The sequence below is a fragment of the Artemia franciscana genome, chromosome 20 (assembly GCF_032884065.1).
Source record: "Artemia franciscana chromosome 20, ASM3288406v1, whole genome shotgun sequence".
Taxonomy (NCBI): Eukaryota; Metazoa; Arthropoda; class Branchiopoda; order Anostraca; family Artemiidae; genus Artemia; species Artemia franciscana.
The window spans coordinates 1,128,894-1,156,217 of NC_088882.1; the positions used below are offsets into that span (position 1 = coordinate 1,128,894).

At 35.0% G+C, this 27,324-nt stretch overlaps 1 protein-coding gene across 5 annotated transcripts in view; it reads right to left on the reverse strand.

Moving 5' to 3' along the window:
* Positions 1 to 27,324, reverse strand: part of LOC136040252 (G protein-activated inward rectifier potassium channel 2-like) — a 49,745-nt gene that overhangs the window by 14,091 nt on the left and 8,330 nt on the right. For 4 of the 5 annotated variants that reach the window (XM_065724469.1, XM_065724467.1, XM_065724468.1 and 1 more), the window contains exons 2-4: positions 22,987 to 23,219; positions 2,465 to 2,646; positions 1,200 to 1,427 (exon numbers count right to left, since the gene is read on the reverse strand). In XM_065724469.1, coding sequence (XP_065580541.1) covers positions 1,200 to 1,427; positions 2,465 to 2,646; positions 22,987 to 23,209 — 633 coding nt within the window. In that variant the 5' untranslated portion in view covers positions 23,210 to 23,219. Of the gene's footprint in view, positions 1 to 1,199; positions 1,428 to 2,464; positions 2,647 to 22,986; positions 23,220 to 24,563; positions 24,689 to 27,324 lie in introns of those variants that run through there. The other variant, XM_065724470.1, reaches the window with a different exon arrangement.

A 27,324-nucleotide genomic window follows, 5' to 3' on the forward strand; every position in this document is an offset into this window, starting at 1 on the left:
AGTCATTCCCAAAGACATAGCTATTATGGTTTTTGACTATGCGGAACATAATGGTTATCTCAAAATTTTGATCCGTTGACTTTGGGAAAAAAATGAGCGTGGGAGGGGGCCTAGATGCCCTCCAATTTTTTGGTCACTTAAAAAGGGCACTAGAACTTTTCATTTCCGTTAGAATTAGTCCTCTTGTGACATTCTAGGACCCCTTGGTCGATACGACGACCCCTGGGGAAAAAAACAAACAAATAAACACGCACCCGTGATTTGTCTTCTGGCAAATAATACAAAATTCCATATTTTTTTTTAGACAGGAGCTTGAAAATTTTGCTATAGGGTTCTCTGATGCACCAAATGCGATGGTGTCAACTTTTGATGACAAAGACTAAATTTGATGAAACTTATACATTTAAAATCAGCATGAAAATCTGATTCTTTTGATGTATATTTTAGCAGCGAAATTCTGTTTTTTAGAGTTTCGTTTACTATTGAGCCGGGTCGCTCCTTACTACAGTTCGTTACCACGAACTGGTTGATATTTTACTTTACCCCTCTTTCTTTTAGATAAAGAAATCTAAATAAAAATAAAATTGAAAGCTCACCATTTATTTGTGACTACGATATGCATACAGACACGAAATTTTAATTTTTTAGCTCTTGTTATAAATGGTTCTTGAAGAATTTGTTCAGTATGCCCTCGACAGACATGCATAAAAGAGGAAAGGGAGGAGGGGAGCTTGGGACACCTCCCAAAATCCTAAATTTTACCCATGACCCTGAGTTTAGCCTTGACTAGATTTTGCCCTTAATTCTTGACACTGCAAGCGTTAACCCTTGTCCGTACGCAAGAAGATGGGGAAGGTGTGGTTGGGACCACTCCTAAAATCCTGAATTTTACCCTTGACATTGATTTTGTCCTTGAATGCATTTTGCTATTGACCTTTGACACTACTACGTAACACCCATTAGTGGTGAAATACGAATTACTGATCTATTCAATAAATTCCCTAATCCTATATTTTGGATTTACTGTTATCGTTATTGCTTCTGCAGCTACCGCTGCAATAATAATCCAAGACTTTTAATATCCCCAAATCCGAATACAAGGCAGAATACCGTACATGCCTGACCATTGAAACCAATATTTAACACCATATAGAACGGTGCATTTAGCACACTATACTTCTGTAGCACGATGCCCTTACCTCTTGAATAAATTCCATAGCCCCATTTTCTGGATTTACTTTTTTCCTAATTATCTCTGCAGTCACTGTTGCGTTGATAATCCGAGATTTTTTAATGTCACCAATTCTGAATACGAGGCAAAGGAAGCCATTTCTTTCACAAATGACAGCTTTTTTACTGAATCTTACTGTCTGGGCTCTATTCTTTGGTCTGGTAAGCTTTGCGAAGAAGACACCAACCATAATTGCCTGCAATAAAATTAAATAAAGTTAGTCAGAACTTCTGATATAGCCCTAATCATGCAGCTATTTTCTGGCAACTGAAGTCTCCTTGTTTTTATTCTCGTTTTACTCATTAAATTTTAACTGATGATAAATATTTATATATTCCCAATATATATATATATATATATATATATATATATATATATATATATATATATATATATATATATATATATATATATATATATATATATAAGAAAAAATAAGTTGTTTGTTTGTGTGTCTGTCTGTTGACTGACGTCATTATAAGGATTGAGCTGTATGTTGTCATGAAGTTGTTTGTTGACTGACGAAATTACAGACTGGGACACAAATGACGACCGGGACACTCAAAGAGAAATTACAGAGTGGGACACCGGGACACAAATAACAACCGGGACACAGGTAATATAAATGACGACTGGACACAGGGACACAACTACAACGGGGACGCCGGGGGCACAGAGGGGATATATACATGGCGACGGGGACACAGGGAATGTTTGATTAGCAATCACCATCAACAAAGCTCAAGGGCAATCATTAGAATAATGAGGTATAGATATGAATACGGATTGTTTTTCCCATGGACAATTATATGTTGCATGTTCAAGAGTCGGTAAACCTGACAATCTATTTATATGTACAGACAATGGGACAGCGAAGAATGTTGTATATTCGCAAGTTTTACGTAGTTAAAAACATATAGATATATCTATCTATATTCACAGGTGGGACACAGGGACACAACTACAATAGCGCGTAACTAATAAAGCTCGTAATGACTTACGCACGTGGGGGGGTGGCTTGGGGGCGCAAAGTGCCCCCGCCAACTAGGTGTTGGGGTGGTGTGAAGCGCCACCCCAACAGCTAGTATATATATATATATATATATATATATATATATATATATATATATATATATATATATATATATATATATATATATATATATATATATATATATATATATTATATACCCGGGTGATATCACCCGGGTGAGTAAAAAAGAAGTCCATTACCTCAACAAGAAGACCAGTCATTGCTTGACATGAAAGTATTATTATTGATGTCATACACTCATTTGTTGGGTATCTGAAACCGTAGCCAATTGTATGTTGTGTGGCAATGCTGTACAGCATAGCAGATCCAAAGTGATACATGTTCGCAACGCATGGTGTAAAATTCCCACTAATTTGATTCACTGAAAGAAAATAATCTCATATAATAATTACTGTAGAATGTAGCAAGTTTTAGAATAATAATAAAAATAAAAATCTACTTATGTGCATACTAATCATAATACAATTAGATATACCTTAATTAAAATTTAATTATAAAGATATAAGCTCTTATAAAAAAAATATAATTCTATAATCTGTTGGGTAAAATATAGCAAATTCTATAATAACAGAGTTATAATAATAGCAAAAATCTAAGTATATGCTCTAATTATAATCTAATTGCATAGCTTCTAAACAAAATCTAATCATAAAAAGCTTAAATATCTATAATATTACCAATACAAATCTATAATCTATAGATTATAGAAAATTCTGTAACAGCATAGCTATAATAGTGACTAAAATCTAATTATAAATTCTAAGAACAATCTAATAAAATATATTCTCTTAAAAATATAACTAAAAACACCTAAAAATTTTGTAATAAGAATAGTAACAATATGAGTCTATAGCCTATAGAATATAGCAAATTCTATAATAATTTAGCTAATAATAATAACAGCAATCTAATTACATATTTTAATTACAGCCTAATTAGAAATATCCTTAAAAAATTTAATCAAAATTCTATAATACTAATAATATAACTTTTACTTTATAAGCACCAGGAACTTTTTTGTTATACCCTACACACTATCTCAGATATGGTTTTAGGTGTGTTTTGGCTTTAAGTTGAAACAAACGATATTTTTTAGTAAAAACCATGAGAATTATATAATTTGGGCATAAATTTGTACATCAGGGGGAGGGGAGGCCATGTAAAGTTAAGTACTTAAAAAAATCATGTAAGTAAGAATTTTAGGATTTAAGACTACTTATATAATTCCTAAAAGCGCTTCATATTGCTTTACCCCTAAGCCCTCCTAATTTGTAAATATATAATCTTTTAAAGGCAATAGGATTACATTATTATTCAAATATATAATATAAAATTATATTATTATTCTTATCATAAAATCTAGATTATATATTTGAAAAGAAATTCAAATATATAGCCCAAGTTATATATTTCCCATGCCCCCATCCCATCAAATACATAAATTATAAAACTATATTATTATTCTTATCATAAAATTTAGATTTACCATTTTTTGGTAAAAAGCATAATAATTATACAACTTGGGCATAAATTTGTACATCACGGGGAGGGGAGGCGAAGTAAAGTTAAGTACTTTAGCAAATGATGTAAGTAAGGATTTTAGGATCTAAGACTACTTGTATAATTGCTAAAAGCACTTCATTTTGCTTTACCCCTAAGGCTCCCTAATTTGTAAATATATAGTCTTTTAAAGGCAATAGGATTACATTGAAATATATGAATAATAAAATTATGTTATTATTCTTGTCATAAAATTTAGATTATATATTTGAAAAGAAATTCAAATATATGCCCAAGTTATATATTTCCCGTGCATTTTACCAAATGTTATTCATTTGTTTTAACAGAATACCTGTAAACTGAAGTAGCCTAGTGCATCAGCTAAGAGCAATAGAGTATAACAGAAAAAATATATATAGAGTATAACAGAGTATAACAGAAAAAATCTGAAGACATCAAACTCTATACCAATTCTGCAATCCTATAAAAAAAAATAACATGTTAAATATAGCTCTGTCATGATGCCACGTCAGATTCCGGAGATCTGAAGTTATTAGAGAGTTATTCTTTTCTTAAAGTATAGTAGTTCCCAAGGCTGTATCCCCAAAGGGTTTGGGGTCATTATAGCCATAGAAAGGGAGATTGAATAATATTTTTTGTCCGGCCTACTTTTTGAGATACGGTCAATCAGCTGGGTAACCAAAACAATTCGTAAGCCATTTTTTGGGAGAACATCTAGGGAATCCCCCTCCATATTTTGAAGGGCCCATAATAAATAAGTAATATTTATTTATTACTGCTAAATTTTATTATTGAACAAACAAAAAGTCATAACACATTCAATTTTTCTTAAGTACAAATAATCAGAATAGCCAAGTAGGACTTTAGCCCCGTGTAAGCTTGTTTTTCTCCTTCTGAACGCCACAATAGCCCTTGATAGAGAACCAGGGATGTTTCTGGGTAATTTTCACAGATAGGAAAGGTGAGTTTCATTGTACCCCTTTACCCATTTTTACCCCTTTATAAAAGAAAGACAAAAACCCAGTTTTTAAGGTTTTTATCCGGTCTCCCACACTACTGTAATCTTAAAATTATAAAAAGGATCTTTGATGATTTGCTAAATGAATAATTTTTAACTCTTATTGATCAGTGACATTTTCAAATCGACGTCAATTCAACAATCCCTTGCTAATTTTGTTGACCACATTAAGGAAATACTGGACAAGCTTAATACTTAGCGGTGGTTTGAGTCTTGGGCACGGGGCAGCAGCCCCCCTCCCAGTTTCTCTGACATTTGACATTAAATTCATTTTATGTTGTATTTTTACACTCCTGTGGTATACCATCCCTGTCCCTGATTGTGGAACCTAATAATGCAACGATTTATCTAAGCTAGATTTAAATCCGTCTAAAAAAATCATTTGACCTTTTAATCACAATGCTTTTGTTGAGGAATTTATACATTGTTATACATAAGCATGTTATGTATTATGTAATTGTATAGAAACTTGACTTTTTGTGGGTTACCTCTTTATTATCAAATAGATCACAGGTAGTCAAATATCTGAATTCTTATTCGATCCCATCCCAGTCTAAAATGGATGGCCGAAGGTATTCTCCTAAGTCCCCACCTTTTTTTCAGCTATTACTAGAAACATCGACAAAAAACTTCCTGACAGATGGAATTTTGTATATGACCTGTTTGTTGCAGAAACATACTATGAAAAACTAAAAGAGCGACTCTTTCAATTATTATACAATTCCCTTGCAGTCCACAATGGAGTACCCCAAGGTACTCCCCTACATAATTCAGGCATCCTCAGAAACAGATCAGTTTCCTAACGATGTCTTTGCTTTTATGGTGCTTCTTTGCTCATTTTTCCTTTTTCACTGCCATTTCACTTGACTTGGGAAAATCGGCTCCAAATTGTCCCCCCGCCCCTGAGGATTTTGACGAAATGACGCCCTGACAGTCATCCTTTGCTTCGCATTCCACGCCTGTTCAACTTCCCCAGATTTCTCCATGTACCCATTTAGAGCTGAATTGACTTTGGCTGAGCCTACAGACTCACGCTACTGACCCTCGTTATAAACCCAATAACCAGCAACGCCAGGACTCAAACCCAGGTCCTCACGGACAAAATATTTCAAATCTAGTGTGTTAACCACTCAGCTGGGACGGCTCAAAAAAGAGGCCTTGGAGAGACAAGGTAGGGCATCCAAACCATACGTGCTAAACACCCTGGGGGAACGGATTTCCTTAAATCCCCACCTCTTTTTCTTCATCATATCCCTCCTGAGATTTCTGCGTCCTCTTTAAAATTACTTTCCGTTACAATTTGTTCTAATTTAAAGTGAGATATCCGTGTAAAAACCATCATCTAAAATGACAAATTCATTACTCAAGCTCCTTAATGAATTTAGCGTTATGTTATAATTTCATTATAATCTCAAATTATTTTTCATCCTTCTGAATTTATTGGCCGTTTTGCCATTTTTTTTAAGTTTTTCACAACAAAATGTTTTAAATCTTAATGTTTTTTTGCAACTTATAAGTTTCAGGCGTTTTAATCTGCAATATCCTTGATGGTTGGTTGAGATATGGCATAGCCCTTGGGGCGCTCACTTTTCAGAAATTATGTAGAAATTATGTTTTCATTACCACATAGTGCGTGGCAAGCGTCGCGAAAATGTGCCAAGTGTGCCGGAAACTGTGTCAACTTTAGTATAGGCTTCTTTAACCTTGGTAGAAATTATGCAGTATGGTGGAACTTTGTGGCATATGTGGTACTCTGAGATTTACACCAAAGTTGGAAGTATGCACCCCCTCAGCAGAGCCTAGAAAGGAGTAAATTTTTCATTGATTACAATTCTATGTTCGATAATTTGATTGCTAGATGTTATTATTGCTAAACCAGGGCTGCCAATTGGAAGGGCCATTGGACGTTCACCCTTCTGTATTTTTACTTCCCGTAATTTGGAACCTACCTTTTTTGGTATTTTCATTCAAAAATCGAAAACAACTAAATTCTCTTCATTTAAAAAAATTTAAAATTCCTGCCCCCTGTATTTTCGTGAATTAGTGTCCCTGTGTGCTATTTTTTGCTTTTCAATTGACAAAAACATATTAAAATTACAAAAGAAGCTTGTGTAAACATTTAGGATTGTAGAGTATGACTTATCTTAATTAGTTTATTGATGATACGTGTTCTAATCCAAGCAAACTTGTTCTTATCCTTCTGAAAGCCACAATAATTCCTAACAGAACATCTAGAGATGTCGTAACAAAAAGACAAACAATATGTTTACAATGGTTACTCTCCGATTATAAAGAATTTGATTGCGAAATTTTGCTTGAAATCAATTTTTATTCACTCAAATAAAAAAAAATAGAAGTACAATTAATTAGTTTATGACATGCTTTCAACTTTGCAAATTGTGTAAATAGTTAACATTTGGTAGATCAATGTAAAGCTAAGACCTGAGCACAACCTGTCAAACCTGTCAAAGTAAGAAAACCTGTCAAACCTGTCAAAGTAAGAAAACCTGTCAAACCTGTCAAAGTAAGAAAACCTGTCAAACCTGTCAAAGTAAGATAACCTGTCAAACTTGTCAAGAATTTAAAGCTCGGTCAGTCAAAGTAAGATTGTAATCCTTCTAAGTAACCAACCTTAGGAGGGAGAAACTGCCGTTCCCCTATGTGCAAGTAGATAGTTCCACCACCTGGTGTACATCTCGGGACGCCATGTGTGCTGCACGATTCTACCATAATTGGTACAGTTCCGCTGCGACTGTCACACTGCCCAAAACGCTTGGCATAGTTTTGCCACACTTGGCACATGCCATCTAGTGTACTTGATTTCTGTATAGGAAGCCAATTCGATAAAAATCACGTTGACGAATTCAATTAGGGAAAAAGTTTTGCCGATTGCAACAATTATATCACTACTTTTACTATTATTGGGTTATTCATAAAATATAATTTAAAATATAATGTAGCTAATAGCAGCAACTTATTTTGAATAAAACAGCCACCCCCCTGCAAACAGATTACAATATCTCAATAAGACGATGTAAGCTGGTCTAACATGTAAAACTTTTTTGGGTACCTTATATACCCATGCCTTGTATGCCTGAAGTACCAAAGAAATTAGAATAAACATAGTTTTACCTCCTGGACTGATCTTAGGGCAATTCCTACCTGATAAACGTGATTTTCAAAGGGATTTGTCTTGGTTGTTACAAAAGTATGCAATTTTTAGGTTAGTTTCATGTTTCTGTCAGTGTTGCCATGTTGAACCGTCTAAATTAATAAGAAATTAAGTAGTTAAATTTGGCAATGCTTTTCCTCTGCAAAAACTGAAACATTAGCTCTGTATTGATTCCCGAAGGTAAATACACCTTCAAGGGAAGGGAACACTTTCTTAAGGTGTTTGGTGCCATTATATTTTTAGTTTTTTTTTGCTGATTTTTAACCCACATTTATTTGTTTTTTAAATATGGCATCCGCTGCTACTAAAAATTACTTAGCTGCATATGGAGGTCTTTTTTATTCATAATTGATTTTTTTTTCCAAAAGTTTGTTTAAGATATAGATAGTAGCCAAGCTTTCCACTTAACCAATTAAAATTTTTATTGTCCTTTGTACTTTAAGAATAAAATACTTCTTATCCTGCTACGGCAAATTCAGGACAAATTTTGAAGAATTATGGCCTTTTGAAGTCTAAGCGAAAACCTATGGTTAATGCAAATTCATTGGGCATAGCCTTTCTAAAACAAAATTTTTTTTTATGACGATCCATATAGCAAAAGATTTTATACAAACAACATTAATATAAAATAATTAAAAATATAAAATAATTTAAAATAATATAAATATTATTTTAATTAATATTAAATATAAATATCAAATATAAAATATTAAATTATATTTCCTATATTAAATATAAATATTAATATAAAATAATTAATATAAAATAATTAAAAAGATTAATACATATATAATATATAAAGATTTATAAAAGTCTACAGAAAGATCTATATATAAAATGTTTCCCGTATTATTTATACAACTTGTTACCAAATATTTTACCACATATAAAAAACTTATACCATATAACAAAAAGATTTTACGACAAATTTGTATATATACTTCGTATAATCTTAAAAGGATTTAATACTTTAAATACTTTCGCGAGTCTCAGTGTCGGCGAAGAAAAAAGGCCCATTAGCATGTTTTCCCATAACCACTGGAACCTCCTAAAGTGTTTTTAGTAAATGGATTTTAAATATATAAACAGTTCAAAAAACTAATGAGTGGTTAGTTTAAAATAAAGAGAAAGTATACTCTTTTACTAATTGTTAATCAAAGCGCTGTCTATTCAATGTACATATAGCATAGATAATGGTATGCGTAATTTTGGTCCTGTCATTGCATATAACTTTGATTATACCAACAAGTGTGACTGTAATGTGTCCCGAGCATTGCACTTGTACTATTGACTGACTATCCCGGAGAAGCTACCAAGTCTGTTCTTTTTCATTTACCCTTTACACAGTATTTACTAATTAGTATAAACTAAAACAAGTATAAATTAGTATAAACTAAAACACAATTAGTATAAACACAATTAATTGTGTTAGTATAAACACAATTTTATATTTTCAATTTATAAAACTAATTGTGTTAGTATGAACACAATTAGTATAAACTAAAACACAGTACTTACTAATATATTCGTACTTCCCCTCTCGAAGTAAACTAATTCGAATAAAACTATATATTCGTACATACGTCTTTGAACGATTTGTCTGAGAGGCGACCCACGACAATGTTAAGCGATCTTCGGTTCCAGTGGTCGCAGAGGGATGGGGAGGGATGCATTTCGTAGCCCGAGCTCCAACTAAGAAACCTGCCAAATTTCATTCCCCTCCAACTTTTCCTTCATGGGGAAAATCTGGCCGAAAGTTTCAACCCGTCAACCCCAGCCCCCCTTTAACGTTGTCCGATCGGACTGAAATTCACAAATTAAGGTCCCCTAGGGCCCAGGAGCTTATCCACGAAATTTCAGCTCGATCCGATAACTCCTTCCCTGTTTTCCAGAAACCACGCATAGCCACTTAAAATTCATTTTTTTTTCCTACACGCCTACAGGTCACAGCCGACATCGGATCTGGGTGTACGAAGACTCATTCGATTCGCAATTCTCCGAGTAATTTTCCTGGAAAGTTTCGTAGGAAAATCTTAACCCTCCGAAAGTTTCGACCCCCCAACCCCCCCCCCCCCCCCCTTCTAACGTTGTCCGATCGGGCTGAAATTCACAAGTTAAGGTCCCCTATGGCCCAGGAGCTTATCTGCGAAATTTCAGCTCGATCCGATAACTCCTTCCCTGTTTTCCAGAAACCACGCATTAGCTACTTAATTACCGCATTTCTCTCCATAAGAGCCCATAAGAGCAAATTTTAGATTTTGCAGACCGTAAATACTTTTTATACTCTAATTTAGTTTTCTGTTTAAGCTGAAATACTACACCGCTACGTGGTCGTTCGCAAGAAACCCAAATACGTAGCCAAAATTTGGCTTTATTTTTAACTGATTTTAGACCCGGATCGCAAGACCATTCAGGCTTCCGCGTATTAAATTTAACACGTTCTTCGGGAAGAGCCACCCTCTCAGCTTCCTTCATGCAAGATATAATATCAAAATAATATTTATTCAGAAAATTCTTTTCATTTACAAATTTAGATCCAACCTGAAGTAGCTGAAAAGGAACTTTTATCCTAGACAAAAAAGCTGCAAGTGTAGAAATATAAAGAGCCCAATTAGCCTTATTCCAATTTCGTCTGGTAAACCATCTACGATTCCCACGTCTATTAGAACTATCTTGCGACAGAGAAATACCAAGCATGAAGGAAATTGGTAGGTGGTCCATATCGCTTTCTATTTCATGTACAGAAACAGTCGAAACAGATAAGTTAGGAGAGCAAAGAACATGATCCTTATTAGTAAGGCTCCCGGAATGATGGATGTAAGAAAACAGACGATTCTTATCCACTAGCTTAAACTCAGATAAAGACTCGAAAACATATCAGACCGAATATTTGAATTCAGTAAATCAGCATTAAAATCCCCGGCAACAACAAATTGATAACCGAGAGATGATGCAGATTCTGTCACTCTTTTCAAAACACTACAGGTCTTGGCAAACTTGTTCAGTGATTGAACCGACTTACGATCACAAGGAAAATACACATTTATAAGTATTAAATCGGCAATTTATACAGCCAAAAGGTTTTTGTCACTATGGAACAGCATAGGCGTCGTGGATGAAAGGGAGCTACGTCTCAGTATACATGCGAGGCCTCCGGAAGGTCTACCAAACGTAGATCTTGCAGCACTCACAAAAGTAATATGGTTTGCACTCCGTTTCAACAAGCTGGCATTATTTGAAGATAAAAGATGCTCTTGAAGACAAACGATGTCATAGTTGCTCGAAAGTTCGTCAATGATGTGCTCTTTTTGACGTTACTAATATATTCGTACTTCCCCTCTCGAAGTAAACTAATTCGAATAAAACTATATATTCGTACATACGTCTTTGAACGATTTGTCTGAGAGGCGACCCACGACAATGTTCAGCGATCTTCGGTTCAAGTGGTCGCAGAGGGATGGGGAGGGATGCATTTCGTAGCCCGAGCTCCAACTAAGAAACCTGCCAAATTTCATCCCCCTCCAATCTTTCCTTCATGGGGAAACTCTGGCCGAAAGTTTCGACCCGTCAACCCCAGCCCCCCTTTAACGTTGTCCGATCGGACTGAAATTCACAAATTAAGGTCCCCTAAGGCCCAGGAGCTTATCCACGAAATTTCAGCTCGATCCGATAACTCATTCCCTGTTTTCCAGAAACCACGCATAGCCACTTAAAATCCATTTTCTTTTTTTTCCTAGACGCCTACAGGTCACAGCCGACATCGGATCTGGGTGTACGAAGACTCATTCGATGCGGAATTCTCCGAGTAATTTTCCTGGAAAGTTTCGTAGGAAAATCTTAACCCCCCGAAAGTTTCGACCCCCCAACCCCACCCCCCCTTCTAACGTTGTCCGATCGGGCTGAAATTCACAAGTTAAGGTCCCCTACGGCCCAGGAGCTTATCCGCGAAATTTCAGCTCGATCCGATAACTCCTTCCCTGTTTTCCAGAAACCACGCATTAGCTACTTAATTAACGCATTTCTCTCCATAAGAGCCCATGTTCATTTGAAATTTTTAAAAGTTAATGAGAAGTTATATTTACACAAATGCAAGTGATTAGCTCGGTAAGTAGAGCGTGGGACTTTTAATCCTCGGGTCAAGGGTTCAAGTCCCTTACGGGCGGTTTTTTTTAACAACATCAAAATAAAAGTGTATAATTTTGATAACACCCGGACAGCTTATCAATTGAGAGATAAAAGAATATTAGCTTCTTATGAGCAAAAGAAACATTTCGGTCATTTTATCTATTTTTTTTCTATTTTATACAATGATTTAAAAGCGGGGGGGGGCGGCAGCCACCCAAGTTCCCCTCCTAATTCCTGTACGAGGAGTACAGGAATTATTAAATTACATCCACCATGGATTGTAGAAAAACGTACAGAAATAATATAAAAAAACTTCGTTTTCTTAAAGAGTTAAAGAGGCTGCGTCCCAAAGTAGAACGTTAAAACGTACAGGAATTAGAAGAGGCAGTTGGGGGGCTGCCGCCCCCCAAACCCCCAGCTTTTAAAGACTCTTTTGTACAGGTTTTTCTTTGTGGGGGGACTTCATTGTTACTAATTACTAGTTTCGGCGCAATTGTTCTCCTGTCCTCTTGTGTTTAACATTTTTCGAAGTTATCCCATTATTCATTCATTTCAATTTTTTGTTAATTAAAAGAGGGCCTTTCCGAAGCCAAGAGCGGGGGGTTAGCAAAAAACAAAAAACCTGTACAAAAGAGTCTTTAAAAGTTGGGGGTTTGGGGGGCGGCAACCCCCCAACTGCCTCTTCTAATTCCTGTACGTTTTAAGGTTCGACTTTGGGACGCAGCCTCTTTAACTCTTTAAGAAAACGAAGTTTTTTTTATATTATATTCAGTATAAAACGACCTATATTACTTACGACACGACTGCTTGTACATGGATTATTCTTTATGGTTGATTACATAAAAAAAAAATAGTTTTTTTTAACTGAAAGTAAGGAAAGACATTAAAACTTAAAACGAAAAGAAATTACTCCGTATATGAAATGGGTTGTCCCCTCCGCAATCCCTCGCTCTTTACGCTAAAGCTTTTAATTGTTTTAAAAAGCAGAATTGTAACAGAGTCAAACTTTAGCGTAAAGAGCGAAGGATTGCAGAGGGGATAACCCATTTCATATACGGAGTAATTTCTGTTCGTTTTAAGTTTTAATGTCGCTCCTTACTTTCAGTTTAAAAAACTAGTTTTTTATGTAATTTCTGAACGTTTTTCAATCAAGGCATGTTTGATTTTGGCTCTCCACACATAAATTATTAAAATAAAATTTGAATATTAATTCTTTTTTGGCTAAATGGCTTTCTCATAGTTTTGATCAGACGATTTTGAGAAATAAGGGGGTAGGGAAAGCCTAGTTTTCCTGCAATTTTTCGGTTACATAAAAAGGCAATTATAAATATTAATTTTTAACGAATGTTTTCATTAGTAAAAAATAAACGTAACTTAAAAATTAGCTTACGTAACAAACTTTTATATTCTTAAATTTTTATTATGTATATGAGGGGGTTTGTACCCTCGTTAATACCTTGCTCTTTACACTGGATTTCTCCAAGTCAAGATACCCCCCAATAGCTTCCTCCCCTCAACCCCACCCCCAAAACTAAAAAAATCCCACGAAAACGCTGTACACTTCCCAGTAACCATTATATAATAATAATAATAATAATAATAATTTATTTTTGACCCGCTACAAAAATTAAAGTCAATAAAAGAAACAAAACAAACACTAGACAAAACAGAAAAAACAAGAAACTAAAGCAAACGAGTAAGGCCTCCGTGGGCGGGCAGATACTTATAAGTAAAATGGGGTATTTTGCCAGCAAGCTCTGTAAGCTTCGACCTAATGTCCGGGAAAATATAAATAGATATGAGGCTCCTATTCCTATACCATGGAGGCAGAAACAATAGAAAACGGGAAAACCGGAAATAATAAGAACGAATTGAACTGATATCTTTTTTATGAAAAATAGGGTAAATACCAGAAAGAAACAAAACCGAATGATCTGTAAAAACCGAGTATAATTTAGCAAGAGACTTTCTATTGTATCTACCTCGGTTAGCAACAATTTTAGAGTAACTTAATTGGATTTTCTTCTTGCAATCAGCAACAGTGAGCGTCCGTGAGGATTTTAGAGTTTTACTAACGTTAATTCCCAGCCACCGAAATGAAGAAACCGACGGGATAAAAAAAGATCCACAGATTAGAGGAGTAGTGATATTGCTATTAAATGAAAGATATTCACACTTTGAAAGATTAAGAGAAAGTCCAATCGCATGAAGTTTAGATGCTACTGTTGAAACAGCGAAAGAGAGCCCTTTCTTAGTCCTACTGATCAAAAGAATATCATCCGCATAGGCAAGATAAGAAATATTTACAGAATTAAGGATGCAAGTAGGTGGGATAGAGGAAAGGACAGATGATATACAAAGTTTGAAAATAGAGGGGGAGAGTACAGCAGCTTGCCTGACCCAACGTCGTACTGGAGTTTTACTATCTGATACTCTCATATCCGTTTTAATCCGCAAAAAGGAATTTGAATACCAATATCTAAGAAGAAAATTACTGATATGTTGATACTGTGACTAAAAAGGGAAAAGATAGCTTGAGAATGCGTAACAGTGTCAAAGGCTTTGGAGAGATCCAAAGTACATCAATGTAACTCAAATCCCTTTTAAGTAGCCTCAGTAAGAACATTAGCCAAAACTCGATGAGGCAGCTGGCAACTTACCCCAGCTGAAAACCCAATCTGATTTTCACCAAAATATGCGGATGAAGTAACTAATGGGAGGAGAAGATACTTAAAAATTTTGCTTATATTGCAGGAAACCGTTATTGGCCTGTTAGATGCACAATCAGTCGGAATCTTTCCTCTTTTCAGGATCGAAGTAACTGTTCCACACAAAAAATTTTCAGGCACAACCGAGGTGCATAAGCACATTTGAAACAGAAGTTGTAAATGTTGCACTAGAGCTGGACAATCAACGTTTGGGGGTTTGACACTTATACCATCACAATCAATAGAGCTAGACTTAAGCTTTTTTATAGCTTGTGCCACCGAAACTAAATTAACTGGGAGGATCTGATTCTGGCGGAGTGATATGGGAAGCGCAGAAATAAGCAACCTCATAAAAGTAGCATGAACAAAATGGTTTATAGTGTTGAAAATCTGGTCGTAATATTTGCACCAAGCAGCAGGACTAATTGAGCTACTTGTTGATGAAGAGTCATCGATTTTATTTGAATTTACCACATTTTTCCAATCGAAATTACTTGACGGGAATTTGCAAATTTTAGATTTTGCAGACCGTAAATACTTTTTATACTCTAATTTAGTTTTCTGTTTAAGCTGAAATACTACACCGCTACGTGGTCGTTCGCAAGAAACCCAAATACGTAGCCAAAATTTGGCTTTATTTTTAACTGATTTTAGACCCGGATCCCAAGACCATTCAGGCTTCCGCGTATTAAATTTAACACGTTCTTCGGGAACAGCCACCCTCTCAGCTTCCTTCATGCAAGATATAATATCAAAATAATATTTATTCAGAAAATTCTTATCATTTACAAATTTAGATCCAACCTGAAGTAGCTGAAAAGGAACTTTTATCCTAGACAAAAAAGCTGCAAGTGTAGAAATATAAAGAGCCCAATTAGCCTTATTCCAATTTCGTCTGGTAAACCATCTACGATTCCCACGTCTATTAGAACTATCTTGCGACAGAGAAATACCAAGCATGAAGGAAATTGGTAGGTGGTCCATATCGCTTTCTATTTCATGTACAGAAACAGTCGAAACAGATAAGTTAGGAGAGCAAAGAACATGATCAATATTAGTAAGGCTCCCGGAATGATGGATGTAAGAAAACAGACGATTCTTATCCACTAGCTTAAACTCAGATAAAGACTCGAAAACATATCAGACCGAATATTTGAATTCAGTAAATCAGCATTAAAATCCCCGGCAACAACAAATTGATAACCGAGAGATGATGCAGATTCTGTCACTCTTTTCAAAACACTACAGGTCTTGGCAAACTTGTTCAGTGATTGAACCGACTTACGATCACAAGGAAAATACACATTTATAAGTATTAAATCGGCAATTTATACAGCCAAAAGGTTTTTGTCACTATGGAACAGCATAGGCGTCGTGGATGAAAGGGAGCTACGTCTCAGTATACATGCGAGGCCTCCGGAAGGTCTACCAAACGTAGATCTTGCAGCACTCACAAAAGTAATATGGTTTGCACTCCGTTTCAACAAGCTGGCATTATTTGAAGATAAAAGATGCTCTTGAAGACAAACGATGTCATAGTTGCTCGAAAGTTCGTCAATGATGTGCTCTTTTTGACGTGTTCCATTTATATTGTACGAAATAACCGATAATTTTTGTGACATCATTTTTTCATAGCGGTTGCAATACGAGACTTGAGCACTGGACATAATAAACTATATGAAGTATGAGAATCGCCGCAGTTTGCACATTTAGGTCTATTTAAACAGGGCGCATCTTTCGAAAAATGTGATTTTCGGCGCAGCGCGCACATTTTTCCACCTGACTGGTACAATCGTTGATAAAGTGATCAGGAGACCTGCACTTAAAGCAACATCGCGGTACACTTACGAAATCATAAATTCTGAAAATTTTGTAACCTATTTTTACTCCATTCTTCATAGCGTCACGTTTTGCAAACGAATCTGAAAAGTCTAGCTTGACAGTTTGGGACAAACCAATTCGGTTTGCGTCAACGACTCCTGAGTGCATTTTGAATTCGGAAGCATTAAATGACAGCGGGATTCCTTTTATTATTTCAAGGTAACATTTCTGCAGAATCTTCGTGCCAATACCCGAGACTACAGACTTCACAGACTCACAGAAATCAGAAGCTACCGATTTTTCAATGTTCACGAACAGTTTATCTCCCACCGGCCGAATACTAACAACCGAATCATGACCACTTAATTGATTGATAATGTCTTTGCGGCTTGTCGGATCTCTAGTAGATGGTGGCAATTTAGAGACAACAATAGTAGAGTGGTTATCGGCAGGTTTCGAGGTTCCAGGCTGTGGTAATGGCGGGAAATGGTTGGAAAACACATCAAACTGACTAGAAATAGTCTTTAGCTGGATACGCAGCTTGTTTACTCCGGAAAAGAGAGCAGAATAAGCAGTATCTGGTATCAATGGGACTTCACTAGGGTTTAATATACAAAATACCGGGATGTCGAAATCATCTGTATTGCCCTTCTTGATGAAATCCAGTATATCTCCTAAATGACTTAGTGGCGCTTTCAATCCAGTTCGCTTCTGAAATAAAGCATCTGGATACAGCTTGGACCCAAGCCACTTATTCGCATTCACAATATCATCGACGTCAAAAAATTCTGTACCAAACTTCTGAATCATCTCATCATCAATTCCTTTTTCAACATTTTGCTGAACAAAATTTAACACCGGAGAATAATGCAAATTGTCCTCATCACCTCCGTGTATGTTAACTAATTATAGCGCGCTCACAGTGAAATGCGTGAAATGCGCAGTGAAATAACTTGAATGCGGCTCACAGTGATTGCAATCTTGAATGCAAATTAAATCATGAGCGATGGAAATTAAATAATAAGCGAGGGAAGCGCAGTTTCTTGCTACCTGATCCCCGCAGTTTAAGGGAGAATCGACTCCCGGCAGGTACAACGGCCCTTGCGACAAGAAAACTCTCCTCTTCTGCTCGCTGATTATCGCATAATACGGCGCTACTACCGTTCCCAAAGTTAAAACCTTTTTCTCTCTTTTTCCTTCAGAAATATCGATCAATCAAAGTTCTAATTAATTCCTTTTTTATCTTTTTATCCAGCCATGGAATTGGTATAAACCAGTCAGACAAGTTTTAATTAAAACCAATCTTTTGCCAAATTTTTCAAAATCCTACTAGCTTCACTGGGATTAAAATTCAATATCCATAAGATCACTGAGAAAGCTTACTCGTTTGATTTCGTTCATAAATATCCGGTTTTGAGATAGTGTTAAATTGACCAGTGTTAAATTGTAGATCCTGCCAGTGTTAAATTGAAACTTCGGCCAGTGTTAAATATGTAAACACTGGCCGAAGTTTGTAACTTGCAGCCCCTCCCCCAGGGACTGTGGGGGAGTAAGTCATTCCCAAAGATATAGTTATTATGGTTTTTGACTATGTGGAACAAAATAGCTATCTCAAAATTTTGATCCGTTGACTTTGGAGAAAAAATGAGCGTGGGAGGGGGCCTACATGCCCTCCAATTTTTTTGGTCACTTAAAAAGGGCACTATAATTTTTCATTTCCGTTAGAATGAGCCCTCTTACGACATTCTAGGACCACTTGATCGATACAATGGCCCCTGAAGAAAACAAAAAACAAATAAACACGCACCCGTGATTTGCCTTCTGGCAAAAAATACGAAATTCCACATTTTTGTAGATAGGAGCTTGAAACTTCTACAGTAGGTTTCTCTGATACGCTGAATCTGATGGTGTCATTTTCGTTATTCTATTACTTTTAATGGTTGTTTTCCCCTATTTTTTAAAATAAGTAAAATGTTCTCAGGCTTTTAACTTTTGATGGGTAAGACTAAACTTGATTAAAGTTATATATTTAAAATTAGCATTAAAATGCAATTCTTTTGATGTAGCTATTGATATCAAAGCCGGGTCGCTCCTTACTACAGTTCGTTACCATGAACTGTTTGATTGTGTATTGCTATGCTGTTTGACCTATGTGATTGGATGCACGTGTAGGCTTGTGACCTCGTTCAAGTACTTATCTCTATTAATTACTAAAGCAGGAAAACAGTTACCCTTTCTCCTTCTGTCTTTTATACTTTGTATAGTATCTATTATTTATTACTCATTATATTTTATATATTATCTATTATGTATTATTCATTGTTTATTATTTATTATTATTTGTTATAGTTTACATTTTTTATGTTTGATTTTATGGTGTGCTTTTTTTTTGCGTTAGTGGTGTTCCACGTGTGATTTCTTTTTTCACTCTAAACATTTTTTTGCTCATAATTGTTTAGTATGGTTTCTAGAATATAATTCGGAATATAGATGCTATTGAAATAACTGAGCATTTTAGTCGCTAAGATTTCGAACTTTTTAGGAATGTTTGTCGATTGCCTCTTGTTTATCCAAAATGTAAAAACAAATATTGATTTAGGCTTAATTGAAATATGGGTAATATTTGCCATTTTAAATCGTGGTGTTAGTGACCTTTGCAGATGAGTACTATGTCGTAATGTAGACTTTAATTAAGATTACAGTATTTATAATCAATTTTGGACATGTGATTGCATGAAAATTGTGGGCTGTAATATTATAATCCTTCCAAGTATATATCAGTTTCGAAAAATAACACCTTGATATGTACAATTATGAAATGCACTAATGCCTGTTTGTAAGCTAAAGTAAAGAATTTAATTTAATTCAGTGAAAACTTTTATTGTGCTTAGAGCTTAGAAAAAGGGCCAGCGATTAAAGTTAATCAGTAAAACATTTTCCTCTCTTTTTAACATATTACAGGATATCAACAGCATAATCAACGCCCTGTATACTGCTGCTCTTCTACCCATTTAATGGCCAGGGTTGAATGAATCAGCAAAAGGTATTGATGGGACAACCCCATCAGTGACACGGTTCCACGTGAATGTGCTGAGAAGTTCCGAACAAGAATCGTTTTGGGTATGGGGCACCAGCATATATCCAAAGTATAAAATGCGGAACGCAAGTAACTTTATTCTCTACGATATCATTTTTTGATTCCATGAAGCTTTTTTTTAATTCGAAAAAGGAAAGAAAGCGACCGCAGACAGAACTAAAAAAAGACAAAAAAATTCAGTTTAGTTTGTTGCATGTGACCAAGGCTGTATCCAGGATTTCGTTTGAGGTTTTGTTCGGGGGTCGGTTACGCAAAAACTTCATAACACGCAGAAAAAATTTGGTTTTAAGCTTTTTTTTTAATTTCTGTTACTTTTTGTTACTTTACGAGTCAGAATTTTTTCGAGGGCCTGTAATCCCCCTCCTAGGTACGGCTTTGAATTTGGCTGATTTCATACCAAATATTTTTGTTAAAGTTCAGAATCCTCTCATATGATTTGTTAAGAAAGGGATGCTTACAAAAATTCATTAAATATTTCATAGATACAATTTTGACAAACTTATAATATCCCAACAATTTTAATTTTATTAACAGAAAATCCTTTTACTAATAATTACCACAAGAGTTTTATAATTTCATTTTTCCGTTTGATTTGTGTCATGATCTTATTTACCAAGGTACCTCTGCCCAAGGTATCTTTTAAGGAATATGTTTGTGTGTTTGTGTATATAGGGGAGGGGAAGGACTCATATTGCTGGTTTCCTGCTCTTCAACCTTACGACTCCCACAAACAAAATATTTATAAAATGAATACAAAGGAAAGAGCTTTGCCTACATGTCTATCCTCCACTTATGGGTGCCCATAAGCTGAATTTTAGGGGGGAGGGGCTTACCATGTTTAATCGGCACTTCCAATGCTGTATAACAGAAATGCAAAATAAAATATAAAATATAAGGCAGCGTCAAATAGCTAGGGGGGAGCCTCCCTGGCCGCCTTATGGGTGTCCGTGCCTAGATTTACTTTTTGTTTCTGGAAATGTTGATAGAACACTTGCTAATATGTATATATATATATATATATATATATATATATATATATATATATATATATATATATATATATATTTCTATTCGTTTCGTGTTTCATTTATTCTAGTTGTATGCTTGGTAGATTAGTTCATTCTTTTTTTTTCTTTTTTGGTTTAATCGAGTTCTTTACTTTTTTTTGAAAAAACTTATTTTACGAAAAAACGTCTTATTAATTAATATCATCAAGAGAATAGGCTTATTATGGTGATTACAAAGATGAAAAGATCCAATAAGTTTAGCATTACCCATCAAAGGCTACGAACCTGAGAAAATTTACTGGATTTTGAAAAAGATGCACCCCTAAAGATAAAAATCTTAATGATACAATTATACTATCAGATTTAACTTATCAGAGAGTCCTACTGTAGAAGTTTCAAGCTCCAAGCTGTTAAAATATGGAATTTTGTATATATTTTTTACCAGAAGAAAGATCATGGATGTGTTTTTATTTGCTGTTTTTCCTTCAAGGGTGATTGCAGCAATCCAATGATCCTATTATATCAACAGAGGAATCATTCGAACAGAAATCTAAAGTTCTAGCGCTCTTTTTGAATAACCATAAGGATTGGAGGGCAACGAGGCCCCCTCCCACGTCCTTTTTTCCCAAACCATCCTATCAATACTTTGAGATAGCAATCTTATTCAGCATGGCCGAAAGGCCCAATAACTATGTCTTCGGAGATAACATGACCCCCGACGGCCCCTGGGAAAAGGTCTTTGAGTTATAAAATTTGCAGACTATTTATGTATAGCAGCTTATTTTTTATTGGGGAGTATGCATACATTTTTCGGTTTTGAATTGTGTAAACTTTTTGCAAGGGAAATTTTCCAAGAGGAGTCTACTCCCTTCCATGGGAAGGGAGGCTTTTGGTGGTGAGATTTCGGGGGAATTTCGCAATGTCGGATTTTGCCAGAATTCTTATACGAATTTTTCTTTTTATTCGTCTTACTTTCTCTTTGCCAACTCAATTTTATGCGTGTAGATGTTAAAGGTAAATGGTTAATTTCCACCGGAATTGAATCGTCGACAAGATCTTTTCATGGAGGTAGAGCCGAATTTTTTAGAATCATTCGACAAACCATCAAAGGTAAAATAAAAAAGAAGTTTTTTGAACTGAAATTAAGGAGCAACATAAAATCTTAAATCAAACAGAAATCATTTCGCATGTGAGGGGGTTAGCTCCTCTAAAACACTTTAGTCTTTAGGCTAAGGTTTAAATTTTGTCACAATTCTTTAAGACCGGCACCTCAAAAGCAATGGTCATTTGATCAGAACAATAAGAAGCTTTTTAAAAGTACTGAAAAACCTTAGCATAAGTACCAATTGACCGACGTAAGTCTTACAGCAGTAGACTTAACGCTGTAAGACTTAACTGTAACGCTGTAAGACTAACTGTAAGTCTTACAGTTAAGCAAGGCTTCAGTCTTGAGCTCCTTAGTTGGGCGACTAGAACGCCGAAAATCATTAAAAATCTTATCACAACTAGATTCAATGTGGGATTGATGAGAATTTTTCTTAATATTTCGGTAAATCAAAAAGATTAAAGCCATTAAACTTTGTTACAAAAGTCTTCTAACCTTCAAAAAAATACGGTAATACTTGAGACAAAAGACACATTTTAAAGGAAACACTAAAAAAATTTTGAATATTAAAAAAAAAAAAAAAAAACAATCGTATATACTTACTTATCTCATCCCTAAGGTTGCAGTGCCTCACTTTACTTCTTTTCCTCTCCTGATTGATAGATATACCGCTTACTTTATACATTGCCATTATTTAGGAGGGTTGCTTGGGACCTGGGCCCCCCAAAATCAAAAATTCTATTTTTTTTTGTTTCGCAGTATTTCCTCTTCAAGTTATCGCATGATTTTTTAGATTGTTGGCCGTTATCCTAGTTTTTGCTATTGTTGAACCTCCTCCACCAAATAATACTGCATAAGTACTTACATTTGCACTCTCTATAGTTAATGGATTTTGAATTGATGGCTAGGTAGACCAAATCTTACAAACCAACCACCAGAGAAAAAAGAAGACCAATAGCTATCAATACAGCCGCTCGTCTCAAAGTCATCAGATGACACGTGAATTGGCGACTGATTGCAATCTACAGTTGATTAGTTGTGAGATTAGGCCAATGTGTGAAGGAAGCTAAAGCGACCAGTACGCACATCTAGTTATACTTATGTTTTAAGAAAATGATTAGACTTACCACCATCAGGGAGATTATCTGGTTCAAGGTCTCCATGCAAAAAGCACTGTAGCCACCAAAAAAACGCAAATGTGGTCCAAGAGAGAAAAAAGGAGAAAGCAAAAGCTCCCAGGGACCATCTCCACTTGGCGTCTACAAGGGTTGTAAATAAATCTGTAAATCTTCTTGTTGACAAATGGACTGACTCGACATTACAATCACCATTCTTGGATACGACGCGCATTGTGCTCGTTCTGAAACACAAACAATTATATTAAAAGAGGAAAAAGACAAAAATTGGCTCTCGATAAAAAGAGGGGCAATGAAATCAAACAGAAAAATTAGGGAAGAAAATCCAAGTTTTAATTGAAATTATCCTGAAATGAATGTGAAATAAGGCTATTAGGCAAAAGCCAAGAACCCTCGACTTAAAGTAGAAGGTACAGAGCGGATTTGAAGCGGATACAGCGGATTGAATGAGGAAAAATTGGTGGCACGTTTGAAGGTATATGAGATAGAGCAGTGGTTGAATTGGAGGTATGGAATATGGAGCCGTAGGCATGCGTGCATAATGGGTTAGGTTTGCCGTCGAATACCCAGAAAACCTAAGACGGCGAAGAGTCTGATCAAGATCTGATCAGGAAATCAAGGAACGGAGACAGAAACATATAAGTAGAATATATCAACGCACTACGAAAAGTGGAACATTTCTGAAAATTTTCAGTTTTCTGAAAATTGGGTATCTGAAGGTCACCCAACTCCTCTATTTAAATTCAAAATATTAAATAAAGTTTGCTGAGAAAGGGATTTTTGTCTTAAATTGCCGGGGCTAGACCAGTAAGTAATTACAAGACTAAATTCTATTAGAAATACACTATTTTTCTGGTAAAAGGTAAGAAAAATAAACAAAAATAGAACCAAACTGATTTAGTTCATTTTTCTTCTTAAACGAAATCGCATACTGTCAAAATACTACTCTGACTGATGAAAAATATTTTTTTAATAGATAAACCAAAATATCGCTTATTCTTTTCGATGTAAAGCGATAGACAGGACCTCCACACCTCCAGAAAACGTGTATTAAATAGTCAAACATCTTGTGACATTTGGTAAAAAAAAATTAGAAACTTTCCTTGAAGAAAAACATTTTTCAATCCTTTTTCCTCCTACTTATGAAAATTATGAATAATTTTACAGAATATCTGCCGGGGCCAAAGCAAGACCCTTGTCAGGATTTTTTTTTTGGGGGGGAGGAACAAAAAAAACCTTAAAGACGCATCACAAATCTGTTAATATGTATTTTCTGATAAAATTTGAGTCGGACAAAAAATTCAGGGGGAGGGGTAACCTCTTGTTATAGCCTTGGGCCTAAGGGATGCTGAAATAGAAACATTAAGCAAAAGTTGTACAAATTTTGGATTTGGAGGAAAATATTTGACATGTGTTTTTAGACTAAACGTTTTTGTTTTGTATTAAAATTTTTCACGTTTTTGAACTATACCATTTTACGTTTTAGAAGCATAATTTCAAATATTTAGAATTTATAATAAATCCCACTGAAAGCCTACGATAGTGATTAAAAAAAGATAGTCGCTCACGTGTCATTCAACTGAAATGAGAGTTACTGAATAACTGACTGAATAAGACAAGAGATGTTTTAAATTTTTATCGTTATCTCATTTTCTTGAATAAAAGCGTCGCAACATTTTTTTTAGCAAAAAGAACTTCAAACAAGAAGCAAAATATTTGCAGATCCATAAAGATATAAAATTCTAGATTGAAATTTGGGTTTTGGCTTAGTTAGTGGTAGTAAAAATTGCCCAATTCACTCTTTTATTTAATATTACCTAACTTTATTTGATAGCATGATTAATTAAGTGTTTATCAAATAGCATTAGATTGTAAAATTATTTCATCAGTTATTTGTGAAGAAAGGCTAAGGGAAAGCTTGTAAATATTTTCACTTTCAGGGTCCTCGTAAACACATTAATTGGCGAAGTATTTTCGCAACTACTTTTAATTTGTTTAGATCAAAGACTTTCGGCAATTTATACGAGTTGGAACTGGCGCTAGTGTTGACAATAAAACCGCCAGAGTCATCTAATATTTGGCATTTCTTGACATTTTTCCAAACTTCAGAATTGTGTTTTTTCGTAAACAGAGATTATATACTTATTACCACACTAATTTTGCCAATCGCTTTATTTAAACCATTTTTACCCAATATTTAAGCTGAAAAAATAAAAAAAAAACACTAGATGGTATTGGTGTTTTGTCCATACCAGTCTCCACTATTATAAGTGACCCGTACTCTTTGTCTGCATTAGGATTTTGCTACCCTTCTTGTATCTACCCGTATGTACTCAAGATGGTTGAGAATGAATCTCCCACTTTTCTGAATCAATTCGAAGGACCCACCGAGGATATTTAGAAATTCCTGTGTGAAAACACACGTTTTCGGCTGGACTCTCCTTCAAGAAAAAGTTCTAATGATTGGACTTATCTAAATGTTTAATGGGTGGGACTTAGCCTTGTCGATACTTAATCTATAGTCGATATTTAATCTCTGTCGATACTTAAAGGACTTAGCCTTAATCTCTGGTTGAATTAACGTTCTTTATTGGACAGGATGGATTCAGTTACATATTATTTTTCTGATCAGTTACATATTTATTTTGCAGATTTTTAGATTTTTTTTTATTTTGTTCTCTTGAATTTTTAATTTTAAGTCTACATTTCTTTTGATGTTTTCTGTTTTCCTTATCCTTTTTTCAGAGGCACCATTGGGGGGGGGGCCCACCCCAGATTTTCCAGGGGGCCCAAGCTTCCACCACAAAGGGTCCTTTGCCGGCCATAATAATCCAATATGTCCAACATAATCCATTCTGTCCAACTGATTTGAAATTATTGCACGCCTATTAACCAAAGAGCGTAATTACTTGACGACCCTTGGGGTAATTACGCTATTTGCTATTAATTATTGTAAACTTTGAAAGTAGGTCATTCAGCGTTTTTCTCACAGTTACTTCGTTATGCAAGGATTTGTAGTAATTATATTGATTTTAAAAATAGATGTAAAATCTTAAGCCAAAAATTGATATCAAGAGGTTTTTCTGCAAATAAATTAACTTGGCAATTTAAAAAATTTAGTTTTCATTATAACGAACTTTTAAATAAATATCAAAAGAATTATCTAGAAATACTTAAAGAAATTTTTAACTAATTTCGGAGGTTCGAGAAATGTTGTCACAGCGCCATTTATTTTGAATTGTGTTTCTAATTGAGCGGATTTTTGTAAAAAATTAGCGACATGGTAAAGATGAATTCTATAATTGTTTAATTCATTCAGGTTTTTTGCAATGTGTTAATATTTGTGATTTGGTAAAATTTATAATATTTAGTTTACCTATTGTTGCTAAAGGGAGGGATATATTAATAGGATAAGCTTGTTTTGGTTTTACTTGGTTGTTTTACATTTGCTGTTTTTTTTTCATAGGCATGTATTTTGGGGGTGATACCTGACGCGGGGATGCCATGGATATTCTGTGGTAGCCACAACACTGTGCTGGGTAGAGAATTTAGAGTGGCGAAACCCTATATAGGCCAGTGTATTCTCCTGATGAGCCCTTGTGTTGGGTGTTGCCTCTGAATTATTTGTCTATATTATTTTTTCTATTGTTCGGTAAATGACGACTTATACTTATTGACGACATGACTGCCTGTCCATGGATTATTCTTTATGGTTGATTGTGTGTGGCTATGCTGTTTGACCTATGTGATTGTATGGATGAGTAGGGTTAAGGCCTCATTCAAGTGCTGGTCTATATTAATCACTAATTTAGGAAAACAGTCTTCCTTTTCTCCTTCTGTCTCTTTTTTTTTTTTTTTTTTTTTTTTTTTTTTTTTTTTTTGTGCTGTAGCATTAGTGATTTCTCTTTTCATGATACATAATAAAATTTTCGATTTCTGTCAAATGCCCATTTCCTAGATGATTACGCGACACAAAGTGAGTCGGGGGGGGCCAAGATGGAGTTTATGCCCACCCCAGGTCCAAATGGCACCCCTGCCTTTTTTATTGCACTGAGGAACGTCTTTTTAATCAAGCAACGTGATTAGAGGGCTTAAATTGCATTAATCCAATTCTTGATTGTTGTAATATATGTTCGTTTTTGGTCTCATTTATCAATTGATAGTGATTTCTCTTTGTTTTAAGTTTGAATTATTTTTTTGAATTATTTCTGCAACGTCTATGGCAAAATTTTGTTCTTTTGCTTTTCTTTGAAGTAAATTTCTGTAGATTTTTTTTTTCTAATTAATTAATATGAAACCACTATTTTAGATCTATTTGTTAACAGGCCA